The sequence below is a fragment of the Canis aureus genome, chromosome 17, assembly GCF_053574225.1.
Source record: "Canis aureus isolate CA01 chromosome 17, VMU_Caureus_v.1.0, whole genome shotgun sequence".
NCBI lineage: Eukaryota > Metazoa > Chordata > Mammalia > Carnivora > Canidae > Canis > Canis aureus.
In genome coordinates this window covers 53,690,291-53,703,769 of record NC_135627.1, presented here as the reverse complement: position 1 = coordinate 53,703,769, position 13,479 = coordinate 53,690,291, and the positions used below count along the sequence as shown (strand labels likewise).

Here is a 13,479-nt window from a genome sequence, read left to right as displayed (position 1 = left end):
GGATTGAGTCCCACGTCAGGCTCCCTGCATGGAGCCTGCTTCTCCCTCTGCTTCCTCTGCCCATGTCTCTGCCTCCCTCTCTCTGTCTCTCATGAATAAATAAATAAATAAATCTTAAAAAAAAAAAGCATAGATAATCAAAGAGACTTATCACAACTTAAGAGACTGAATCAATAATCAAAAAACTATGCACAAAGAAAAGGCCAGGCCTAGCTGGTTTACAGAAGAGGAGGAAACACTTCCTAACTCATTTTAAAAGGCCCACATTATCTTGACACTAAAACCAAAGATATCACAACAAAACTACCAAAGACATCACAACAAAACTACAGACTAATACTTCCTATGAATATGGATTTTAAAAACTCAACAAAATACAAGCAAACTGAATATAGCAACATATTAAAAAATTATACAGCAGACCAAGTGAAATTTATCTCAGAGATGTGTGGTTGATCTAACAACTGAAAATCAATTAATGTAATCCATCACATCAACAGAGTAAAAAGTAAAAGTAGAAGGGAACTTCCTAATCTGACAAAGGGCGTCTCTGAAAAACCCACAGTTAATTATACTAATGGGGTAAAGATCAGATGTTTTTCCCTAATAATCAGAAATAAGATAAGGATGTCTGTTCTCACAACTTTTCAATATTATACTGGAGACTCTACTCAGGGCAATTAGGTAAGAAAAAGAAATAAAGGTATCCAGACGGGAGAGGAAGTAACACTACCTCTATTCACGGATGACATGATCTTATCCCGAACCCACTAAAAAAAACCACGGGAAATAATAAATAAGTTCAGCAAGGTTGCTAATTACTGTAAATCAAGTAATATCATTCCCATCACACTTAAAAATAAAAGCCAAAATTCTTAGTATAGCTTTCAAGGTACTACAACATTTGGCCTTGGGTGTCCTATCCAATCATATTTCCTACCATTCTTCCTTTTGCTCATTATACTCTGGCCAATCTCTTCATAATTCCATAAACATATAATATGCTTTCTTTTCAAGACCTTTGTACTTGATGATCTTTCTGCCTGAAACACTCTTTCTTCAGATTTTTATATGACTTTCTCACCCAGGTCTTTGCCTAAATGTTACCTCCTTACAAAGAATTTCTAGGATGCTATAATACTGCAATTGCAGAAGGCAGTTGCCTCTCTCCAGCTGCCAATCTCTATTCCCCCTACTTGTTTTTCTTAAAAGCACTTATTACGGGACATTTTCTACATTAGCCTTTTCTGTATAACAAACTACCCCAAAATTCAGTGGCTAAAACAAATGGTTTTTGTTTTTTTAAGATTTTACTTATTTATTCATGAGAGACACAGGCAGAGGGAGAAGCAGGCTCCATGCAGGGAGCCTTACGTGGGACTCGATCCTGGTCTCCAGGATCACACCCTGAGTGAGCTGAAGGCAGTGCTAAACCGTTGGGCCACCTGGGCTGCCCAACAAATGGTTTTTAATTCTTGCTATTCTATGGATTAAGCTGAGTGGTTCTTCTGAGTTGGGTCAGGTCTGCTGGGGCTGGATGGTCCCCAATAGCCCCACTGGCACTTTTGCTGGGACAACGAAGTCTCTCTCTCTCTTAGTCTTTCATCCTTCAGGAGGTGAGCCTGGTTTTCTTCACATGGTGGTCTCCAGGTTCTAAGAAGTTAATAGCTGACGCTGCAATACTTTTTGAGCTCAGAATTTACACAACTGCACTTCTACTATGTCCTATTGGTCAAATCAAGTCACAAGGCTAGCCTGAATATAAAGGGTAAGGAAATAGACCATCTCTTGATGTGAGATGTTAAAATTAATTTGTGGACAATTTTAACCTACCAAGTTACCTATCTACTGTCTTTCTCAGTAGAATCTAAGATGTGTGAAGACAAGATTGGTTCTCTTGCTCAGTGTCTGGTATACTGTCTGGCTTGGATTAGATACTCAATAAATATGTGTTGAATGAATGACCACTCATATGACATTGCTTCCAGCTCTTCAACATCCTGTTTCCTTTCCTCTGAATACTACTTAGTTTGTCAGTATCCTTCAAAATTTGGAATCTAAAAAAGATAACAAAATTTTACACAGGCTGCCTAGTGCCTAAGTGCCTAGGCTCAGATAGGTAAGTATTAGGTGAATGAATGAATGACAAGTACAGAAGACTGTAGTAACATTCAGTCTTACAATACTGATACTGCGTGTCCTTTAAGGCAGCTTAAGAACTCAGTGACATATTTTTAGTGGCTTTTACACTATTGAATCTTGTGGGCTTTGAGATCAAATATACCCCCATGGCTCCTTTACAACTGAAACATTGCCAAATCTCTGCCCTCTATTTACACAATTGATTTAGAGGACCTAAAAGAACATAATATTTATCCCTGTCGAATTTAAATTTAATCTCTTCTAAATCATTGATCTCTCTCTAGTTGATCATTTCCACTGACACAGAAACCTGCTCAAAATTGTTTAATAAGGTTCCAAAAAGTGTATTTAAAAAGTTAAAAACAAAGAAATCAAACAAAAAAAATTCTTTCCCTTAATGCCACATCCCTGTCTTCCAGCTACTAATCCATTTCTCTCCTTTTCTTCCTCACAAAACTTCTAAAGAAAGTTATTTATATAAACTAACTCAACTTCTTCATCCTCCTTTCACTCTTCAACCTACCACCAATTAAACTGTTTTTTAAGGTCATCAAAGTCTTCCAAAGTTGCAAAAATACTATGGACCCTCTTCTCTGCCCTCATCTTAATGGTTCTCACAGCAATACTTGGCACAGCTGATCACTGGTTTCCTGAAATATATTCCTCTCTTACCTTCTATGGCACCATTCTCTCCACTCTACTCATTTTTTTAAAAATGTTTTGGCAAATGCAAATTTTTATAAAGATTATGCCATTTATATTAACATGTAACAAGTTTAATATTTTTTTAAAGATTATTTATTTATTCATGAGAGACACTGAGAGAGAGGCAGAGAGAGAAGCAGGCTCCATGCAGGGAGCCTGATGTGGGTCACGCCCTGGGCCAAAGGCAGGCTCTAAACCACTGAGCCACCCAGGAATCCCAACAAGTTTAATATTTTTAAATGAATTAAAACATAAATATCTTTAAAACTTTCTCAGTTTTACTTTCTAGTATTACAAATATTGATAGATAGAATCCATACAAAGGCTTTTTGGATCTGAGACTAAAAAGCTTGAAAACTTAGCTTTCATACAAAACATAGGGCATTCAAGAAAAAAATTACTTTGTATCCCAAAGAAGACCTGAAAACCCAAAGGAGGAAATACACAGTAAGAGAAACAGAGGTGAGCTAGATTCCTGAAGTATTAGCCAAAAATCTTAAAATAAAAAAGTCATATATTTAAGAAAATTAATATGGAGAAGATAAATAAAAACAGAATTTCAAAGTAACTGGGATTCCATAACAAAGATTTGGAAATTTTAAAAGATTAAACTAAGAAAAGGCTTAAGAGCGGATTAGACAGTGGAGGGTAACAATAATTTACAAGAAATTAATAACAAATATCTACAAAAAGGATAGAAATATAGAAGAGAGTATAAAAGACATGAAGCACGGTGGAAAAAAAAGGAACACAGTGAAAAAAAGTGGGAACCAAATGTGCACATAACTGAAATTTCAGAAGAAAAGGAGAGAATAAAGAGAGGAGGCAATATTTAAACAGATTACAAGTAATAGAATAGAATTTTCTAAAAATTTTTTTAAACTTTCTTTTCTTTAATTTTTTTTAAGATTTTATTCATTCATTTGTTTATTTATTTGTTTATTGAGAGAGAGAGAGAGAGAGAGAGAGAGAGAGAATGGCTGGGACACAGGCAGAGGGAGAAGCAGGCTCCATGCAGGGAACCTGACATGGGACTCGATCCCGGATCTCCAGGATCACACCCCAGGCTGCAGGTGGCGCTAAACCGCTGCGCTGCCCCGAATTTTCTAAAATTAATGAAAGACTTTACCCCACAAATTCAAGAATCTCTACAAACCACAAGCAGGATATATGCACAAAAACCTATACCAATTCACAGCATAGTAGGATTGCTGAAAATCAAAGACCAAAAAATCTTAAAAGCATTCTAAGCTCCCAGTATTCTCTAAGGAGTGACTGCTGCAACATTTTACTTTATACTTTATTAAGTCAAGGAGGTATGCTGTCTTCTTTGGGTAATTACTAGAGAAATAGGTTTTTATTTTTAAGTAGATCTATGAAGTCCAAGTCACTAAAGAAAAAGACACACAAATCTTTTAAAATTTTGGATGAGCCAAAAGAAGTAAAGAAGAGGGAACATAAAATAGATGAGTCAAACAGAAAACAAACAGTAACATGGTATAAATACACTCAAATATCATAAGTACATTAAATGTAAAAGAACTAAACACTTAAAATAAAACCCAGGGGCACCTGGATGAGTAGAATAGAACAGATTCTGTTCGGGCAGCCCCAGTGGTGCAGCTGTTTAGCGCCGCCTGCAGCCCAGGGCGTGATCCTGGAGACCCTGGATCGAGTCCCACGTCAGGCTCTCTGCATGGAGCCTGCTTCTCCCTCTGCCTGTGTCTCTGCCTCTCTCTGTGTCTCTATGAATAAATAAATAAAATCTTTTAAAAAAGAATAGATTCTGTTCTATTATTTGTAATCTGTTTAAATATTGCCTCCTCTCTTTATTCTCTCCTCCACTCAGACAGTTGAGTGACCGACCGACTCTTGGTTTTGGCTCAGGTCATGATCTCATGGGTCATGGGACTGAGCCCTGTGCTGGGCTCCAAGATCAAACAGAGTCTGTTTGGGGATTCTCTCCCTCTGCCCTTCCCCTGACTCATACATGGGCACATGTGAGCTCTCTCTCCCTAATAAATAACTACATCTTAAAAAATAAAAATAAAAAATAAAACCCAACTGCACACTGCTTAGAAAAGACAAACTTCAAACATAAAGATATAGAAAATCTGAAGAAATTGATGGGAAAAGATATACCATATGAACACTAACCAAAAGAAAGCTGGTGAAGCTATAGGTTCAAATAAAGCAGACTTTATGGCAAGAGGCACTACTAGATATAAAGGAGGATATTTCAAAATGAAGAAGGGTCAATCCACAAGGAAAAGAAAACAATCCTAAATTATCTGTACCCAAATCATATAATCATACTATCACAATAAGTAAAGCAAAACAAACACACAAAACCTAAATGGAGAAATAAACACACAACCATAGCAGGTAAATAAGAAGTCAGCAAGGATACAGAAGATCTAATCCAGCAAACAAAATCTACCTTACTCATATATCTTAAATACTATAGAATATATACTGTGTTCACAGAGTATTTGCCAAAATTAATCATAAAGTATGATTCAACTACTTCCAAAGAACCAAAACCAAAGTATGTCCTCTTCCCAAGTGGAATGAAGATAGATATCAATAATATAGAAAACCAAAAATAATAATAATAAAATAAATATAGCCAGAAAATATCCAGTCACCAGAAAATTAGGCAACATATGTTAAATAACATGAGTGAAAAAAATGTTTTGAAGTAATGATAGCTAAAACTAATGATTTGAATATCCAGTTTAAAAAATTAGAAAAAGGGATCCCTGGGTGGCGCAGCGGTTTGGCGCCTGCCTTTGGCCCAGGGCGCGATCCTGGAGACCCGGGATCGAATCCCACATCGGGCTCCCGGTGCATGGAGCCTGCTTCTCCCTCTGCCTATGTCTCTGCCTCTCTCTCTGTGACTATCATAAATAAATTAAAAAAAATAAATTTAAAAAAAATAAAAATAAAAAATAAAAATAAAAAATTAGAAAAAGAAGGATGTCTGGGTGGCTCAGTGGTTAAGCATCTGCCTTCGGCTCAGGGCATGATCCTGGAGTACTGGGATCGAGTCCCACGTTAGGCTCCCTGCATGCAGCCTGCTTCTCCCTCTGCCTGTGTCTCTGCAGACTTTCTCTGTGTCTCTCATAAATAAATAAATAAAACCTTTTAAAAAATTTACTTAGTGGATCCCTGGGGTGGCGCAGTGGTTTAGCGCCTGCCTTTGGCCCAGGGCGCGAGCCTGGAGACCCGGGATCAAATCCCATGTCGGGCTCCTGGTGCATGGAGCCTGCTTCTCCCTCTGCCTATGTCTCTGCCTCTCTCTCTCTCTGTGTGTGACTATCATAAATAAATTTTTAAAAAATTAAAAAAAAAATAAAGGGACATAAAAAAAAGGGGGACATAAATGAAAAATGAATGAGAATCTCTACTGCAGGCAGGCGGATTTCAGTTAAATATAAGGAAGAACCCTCTGGTAATTAGAGCTGCCTACCATTGGGCTTCTTGTAAAAGCAGGAAGCTATCCATCACTAAAAATCTTCAAGGGCAGTGAACAGGATATTTTCCCCAGGATAGAGTAGAAACAGTCTTGATTTAGCAGGCAGCATTGATCAGATCGGTGTCCCTCAAACTATGGTGAAGAAGCACTTTTTTAAAAAATGTCGAATTTTTGGTGGATGATATATTTACAAATTATAAAAGTATCACACATTTGGATGTTGTTGCAATGTGCAACAATGTGCAACTGCTATAAAGGTTTCTAAATACTTCCTTTTGATTTCTGTCTTTAACTTGTTGCATACAGGTAACAAATTAGCTCACATGAATAAGCAAACTATACTTTTGAGTATCACCAGATTAGAGAGTTTATAAGAGATGACTGAAGTTCTACAGCTTTTCAAATTTACCTTTTCTGTCTTCCTATTTTTTTGTGCTGTCTTCCTATTTACATTAATAACAAACTACTTATTTGCTGACAACCCACCTCTCTCTCTCTTTTTATTTTACCCACCTCTCTCTTTAGCAATTTAAAAAAGCATCATCTAAAAGATATTTAAAAGACATTGATCTGAAAGCATTAGATCAACTGAGATTTTATCTCACGAAATTGAATAGCGAAATTTACTTTGTACCAAAACACATTTGAATGTTCATTTAAAACTGGTTACAAAAAATTTATTTTCAAAATTAATTTCCCCACACCTAATTTTCTCATGTCACTTTCTTTCCATAAGCTGATAATGAAATGTGTGACAAATTATTGTTGATCACACATTTGAAGTTCTAACTTTGACTTACTATACTAGCTGGCAGCAAAACCAGCAGAAAAGCAACTTGGGGATGAAGTGGGGGTACATTTATGAATTTCAGAAGCATGGAATACAAGATTTAAATTTTTGCAAGTACCTATATAATAGTCAGTACTAACCTTGCCAAATCAAATATAGTAGTCAGAAAAAGAGAAGACAAAATTAAGAGCTGCCCGTTCTCATATTTCCATTTCTTCTGCCTTTCTCTCTCAGAGGACAATGAGACATTTTTGTTTAAAATCTATTATCTTCTTCTCATTAAAAACAAAACAAAACCACTTTCCTTCTCAAGAGACCATTTCAGGATTTATGAGTTATCTCCCAACTCCATCATCCATAAATACTTTCCCTCCAGTAATGCCAATATTCCTTTATTCACCCTACTTTTACAAGAGCAGTTCTTAACTGTGAACATATGCATGGGTATTGGGAAATCTATGAACTCTCTGAAACACCAAATGTTTTTAAAACTGGGGGTGAATGAACAATTATATGAACAAAATGTCCACAGTTGTCAATACATTCTTAGAGGGTACAATAATCCAAAATAATTAAAAGCATATTTTTAAAAAGATTTTATTTATTTATTCATGACAGAGAGAGAGAGGCAGAGACACAGGCAGAGGGAGAAGCAGGCTCCATGCAGGGAGCCCGATGTGGGACTCAATCCCGGATCCCGGATCCTTCGGCCCTGAGCCGAAAGCAGACGCTCAACCGCTGAGCCACCCAGGCGTCCCAAAAGCATCTTTCTTAAGTAAAAAAATGTGATCTTAATAGAAATAGAGGGTACAGGTTCTTCATTAATTGAATAGGCAAATAAAGATATTATATTACTTAACAAAAAGGACTTTAGAAATAAATCCGGGGGATCCCTGGGTGGCTCAGCGGTTGAGCGCCTGCCTTCAGCCCAGGGCGTGGTCCTGGAGTCCTGGGATCCAGTCCCACACATCAGGCTCCCTGCATGGAGCCTGCTTCTCCCTCTGCCTGTGTCTCTGCCTCTCTCTCTCTCTCTTTTTCTGTCTCTCATGAATAAATAAATAAAATCTTAAAGAAAGAAGAAAGAAAGAAAGAAAGAAAGAAAGAAAGAAAGAAAGAAAGAAAGAAAGAAAGAAAGAAAGAAAGAAAAGAAAGATATCCGTTCATTTTATAGAAGATAAAATTGATACTTGGAGAGGTTAAGGGAATGTTCAAGGTCATATTGCTAGCAAGAAAACAGAAGCCAGAGAAAAACACCAGGTTCCTGCTTCCAGATCTATTCCTTCACCTCCTGCTACTACACAAGGCCAGAGAGGATATCAGTAAGCATCCTACAGGCAATCAACAATCCCACCTCTGATAAATACATGACCTCAGAATAAATCAAATAATTCCGTAAATACTACTGGCTCAGAAAACACACATTTCCTTTTCTTACTAAAGATATCTAAAAATACATTTTCTCTTAGACACATTCTAGAACTTGATTCCTTGCCAGTAGGCACAATCAACAACTTGTCAATCATCTGAAAGACATGAGCACCTGATCCTACTGCAATCAATCAGAGAAGGGCATACACTTGACCTGGAAGGGACAAAGGATGTTTAGTAGGAGGCAGAGGGCTTCAAGGAGGCACTTTAAACACATTTCTTTCTGAGTCAATTACTCTGAAAGCCCACAATGCAAAGTAAATTAGTTGAGTGGATCTCTTAGTAACTGTTGAAGCTATTTAGAAATTTTAAGCAAAACCTTTTTTCAAAGTTTATTCTCTTGTTTATTCACACTAAAGAACAGCAAATAAAAAAAAACCCAAAGATGATGTTTAGTGAAAAGAATTTTTATAGTACATACTTAAATGAAAAAACTGAAAAAGAATGCCCTACTTTGGTGTCACTTAGGATGTGTACAAATCCAAAATTTGTTTTTAATTTTTTTCAAAATAACAAGAAAACTGAAAGTCTGTAAATAAGAATCCAAAAAACCCTTCACTCTCCTCCCCCACTCCACCCTTGACTTCTGAAATACAGTGCAACTTTCTACCATCTGTTATTTTAGAAAAGAAACAGTAATGAACATATGGGCTTTCTCTCTCAAGCAGCTGTAGTGTAGTTAAAGTTATAATAATTGTCTTTCTGTAAGATAAATTTACATTAAAAACCTGGCCAGTTAAAAACAAATGGCTCAGCCTCAGAGCCTTCCAGAATAAAATTAAGAAATTCAGAATTATCTATGACATATTACAGAGATTTAGAAGATATCCTCTAAATCTTATGCTTTTATGTTTAAGGTTAAACAAACATAATTCATGATGCCCGTATCAGTTTACAGAGTCCACAACTCATGTCTTCTCTTTCCCAATCAAAATGCTAAGAGCTTCAAACAGAGGCTAGGTACTCATATATAAAAATCAGTAACTAAGTTCTTGAAAGCTGATAATATAAATCTACCACTTCTGTGGGTTACTGAACTCTAATCCAAAAGCTTATTTATTTATAAGAAAAATCACAATACGCATGGCACATAAACTTCCATTTCAACTATATACGTATCACTTATATATACCACTTATAATGAGTTTAAGTAACTGAAAAGAATTCAGAGCCGACACAGATCCACATATTATGAAAAATAGGAATTTTACCTACCTTTATCTGGATGATTCAAAATCATAATTCTCCTATGAGCTGTTCTAATCTTAGCCTTGCCAGCAGATGGGCTGTAAAAAGAAAATTAAAGTGCTTATAATAAATAGTGTCAAATGCAGATTATAAATTAAAAGTTTATATGGGTTTCAAGGAATTAAAAACTAATGAGAATTTCACCATCTTGTGGATAAATATGAAATTACAGCTTGTCAGTTAATTTTACTAACCATCAAAATAAACTGTGGATTCAGTGTTACATGTATTTTTCTTCCTTTGTAACGCCAGTCTCTATTTTCAATCAATTTAAAAAATAAAACGCAATAGGGGCACCTGAGTGGCACAGTCAGCAACCCACTCCTGGTTTCAGATCAGGTCGTGATCTCAGGGTCACAAGATAGAGCTCCAAGTTGGTCTCTACGCTCAGCCTGGAATCTGCTTGAGTTTCTCTCTCCCTCTGCCCCTCCCATTCATACTCTCTCTCTCTTTCAAATAAATAAATCTTTAAAAATAAATAAATAAAACCACAGTGAGATACCACCTCACACCAGTGAGAATGGGGAAAATTAACAAGGCAGGAAACCACAAATGTTGGAGAGGATGCAGAGAAAAGGGAACCCTCTTGCACTGTTGGTGGGAATGTGAACTGGTGCAGCCACTCTGAAAAACTGCGTGGAAGTTCCTCAAAGAGTTAAAAATAGACCTGCCCTACGACCCAGCAATTGCACTGTTGGGGATTTACCCCAAAGACACAGATGCAATGAAACGCCAGGACACCTGCACCCCGATGTTTCTAGCAGCAATGTCCACAATAGCCAAACTGTGGAAGGAGCCTCGGTGTCCATCGAAAGATGAATGGATAAAGAAGATGTGGTTTATGTATACAATGGAATATTACTCAGCCATTAGAAACAACAAATACCCACCATTTGCTTCAACGTGGATGGAACTGGAGGGTATTCTGCTGAGTGAAATAAGTCAATCGGAGAAGGACAAACAGTGTATGTTCTCATTCATTTGGGGAATATAAATAATAGTGAAAGGGAATATAAGGGAAGGGAGAAGAAATGTGTGGGAAATATCAGAAAGGGAGACAGAACATGAGAGACTCCTAACTCTGGGAAACGAACTGGGAGTGGTGGAAGGGGAGGAGGGCGGGGGGTGGGGGTGAATGGATGATGGGCACTGAGGGGGGCACTTGACGGGATGAGCACTGAGTGTTATTCTGTATGTTGGTAAATTGAACACCAATAAAAAATAAATTTATTAAATTAATTAATTAATTAAAACACAATATATAGGGTAGGAGAGTCATAGTCTATAGACTATACTGAGTTTGAAAACCTATGCTTCAAGTTATTTGGGGGGAAGGTAGTTTATGTAGTATAACAGACAAGCATCTAGACTTCAGAGCCAGATTTCATTCCCATTGCTATTTAGGATGAAGTAAATTTGGCCAAATTATTTAACCTCTCTACACTTCAGTTTCCTCATTGTAAAAACAGGGCTAGGAACAACAAATTCCTCATAGAGTGACTGTAAGGGTGAAAGTATTAGAATAGTGTCTGACATGTAGCAAGTGCTCCAAAATAGTTAGCTTTTACTATTATTATGTTTCAACAGAGCATCTCAAAACTCTTCATAGCTCATAACTTATTTAGCTTGTGAGAAACCTATGGGAAAAACCTCGCTGTTAGAACCTTTGCAATAAACAAAAAATGAGAAAGTTAAATAAACCTAAAATGATTTCAGTAAAACTAGTTTATCCAGTATTGAAAATGTTTCTCACTAATACATTTTCCAGGCAAGGAAACAAAATTGACACTTAACAACAACTAAATTCTGATATTGCTAATTAATAGCTATACTATCTTATCTAAGTACTTAACTTTTCTGGGTCTCAAATGGGGATAACAGCATCTGACTTAAAGTACAGAGTCGTCATTGTAAAGCTTAAAGTAATTTAATTTGTATGAATGAATCACACTGTATTGGCTAAAAGCAGATACTTTTAGAGATATTCAGACATAGGTTCAACATCCTGATTCCACCATTCATTAGCTACAAAACTGTCTTGCTCACTTAAACTCTCTGACTAAAAATTTTCTCATAAGTAAAATAGACATACTAAACTACCTCCTAGGATCATTATTAGCATAACCTAGCATAGAGTCAGTGTTCAAGTGCTCAAAAATAACTAATCCTTAATTATTATTATTAAGATAAAGGATGATTATGAAAATATATTACATATTTCCTACTTTTAAAAATGAAGTATAATTAACCTAATTCAATGTTTCCTGAGTAACTCAAAAGCATTAACCTGAGTATAAATTAAGTGTAAAGAAATTCTTAAGGTCTGCAGAGATTTGCTCTCCCTTGTCTTAAGGAGTCCGAGAATACTTTCCATTTAAGTCCTCTGTTTTTAGCACTGCCTCCCTTGCTATTAGCTGTCAACCCTTGATTCTGCCATTGTTCCAGTCTAACTATTCCTTGACAGTTACTTATACTTCTAATCTTTTGAGGTCAAATAACAGATCACCAGCATGTTAAAACACACTATCAATTGCTGAATATGCATATAAAATATTTTTCCATAAATAAAAAAAATGTCTTGAGTCAAAGACAAAATGAAAAGAGAAAAAATATCTTGAGACAAATGCAAATGAAAATCTAACACAAATTTATAGGATACAGCAAAAGCAGTTCTAAGACGAAAGTTTATTGTATAAATGTCTATATTAAAAAAGAAAGAGGGGATCCCTGGGTGGCGCAGCGGTTTGGTGCCTGCCTTTGGCCCAGGGCGCGATCCTGGAGACCCGGGATCGAATCCCACGTCAGGCTCCCGGTGCATGGAGCCTGCTTCTCCCTCTGCCTATGTCTCTGCCTCTCTCTCTCTCTGTGTGACTATCATAAATAAATAAAACTTTAAAAAAATAAAAATAAAAATAAATAAATAAAAAAGAAAGAGCTCAAATAAACAACCTCATTTATACCTCATAGAATTTAAAAAAAAAAATAAAAGGAAAAACTAAGAACAAAGTTAGTTGAAGGAAAGAAATAACAAAGAAATAACAAAGATCCAGAGTAAAAATAAATGAAACAGAGACTAAGAATTGTTTTGTTTTTTTTTTTAAGGTAAGCAAAATACACAAACCATTCGCTAGACCCACCATAAAAATAGGAGAGAAGACTCAAATAAAATCAGAAATGAGGGGCACCTGGGGTGGGGCTGGGAGGGCTCAGTGGTTGAGCAGCTGTCTTGGGCTCAGGTGGTGACCCTGGGGTCCTGGGATGGAGTCCCACATCAGGCTCCCCACAGGGAGCCTGCTTCTCCCTCTGCCTATGTCTCTGCCTCTCTCTCTCTGTGTCTCTCATGAATAATTAAATAAAATAAAATAAATCAGAAATGAAAGAAAAGACATTACAACTGATGCGATAGAAAGACAAAGGATCCTAAGAGACTACTACCAACAATTACACACCAACAAAATGGACAATGTAGAAGGATCCTAAGAAACTACTATCAACAATTATACACCAACAAAATGGACAATGTAAAAGAAATAAATTTGAGAAACATACAACCTACCAAGATTGAATGAGGAAGAAATAGAAAATCTGAACAGACCAATTATTAACAATGAGACTGAATCACTAAACAAAAACCTCCCAACGAAGAAAAGCCCAGGACAGAGAGCTTTACTGAAACCTACCCAACATT

At 36.5% G+C, this 13,479-nt stretch overlaps 1 protein-coding gene across 2 annotated transcripts in view; it reads right to left on the bottom strand.

The window, feature by feature from the left end:
• Positions 1-13,479, bottom strand: part of DNAJC15 (DnaJ heat shock protein family (Hsp40) member C15) — a 79,081-nt gene that overhangs the window by 15,428 nt on the left and 50,174 nt on the right. The window contains exons 5-6 of one of the 2 annotated variants that reach the window (XR_013355931.1): positions 9,759-9,829; positions 6,320-6,457 (exon numbers count right to left, since the gene is read on the bottom strand). Coding sequence is in view for 1 of the 2 variants with exons in the window: in XM_077855553.1 (XP_077711679.1) it covers positions 9,759-9,829 (71 nt within the window). In the remaining variant the exon portion in view is untranslated. The remainder of the gene's footprint in view (positions 1-6,319; positions 6,458-9,758; positions 9,830-13,479) is intronic. The other variant, XM_077855553.1, reaches the window with a different exon arrangement.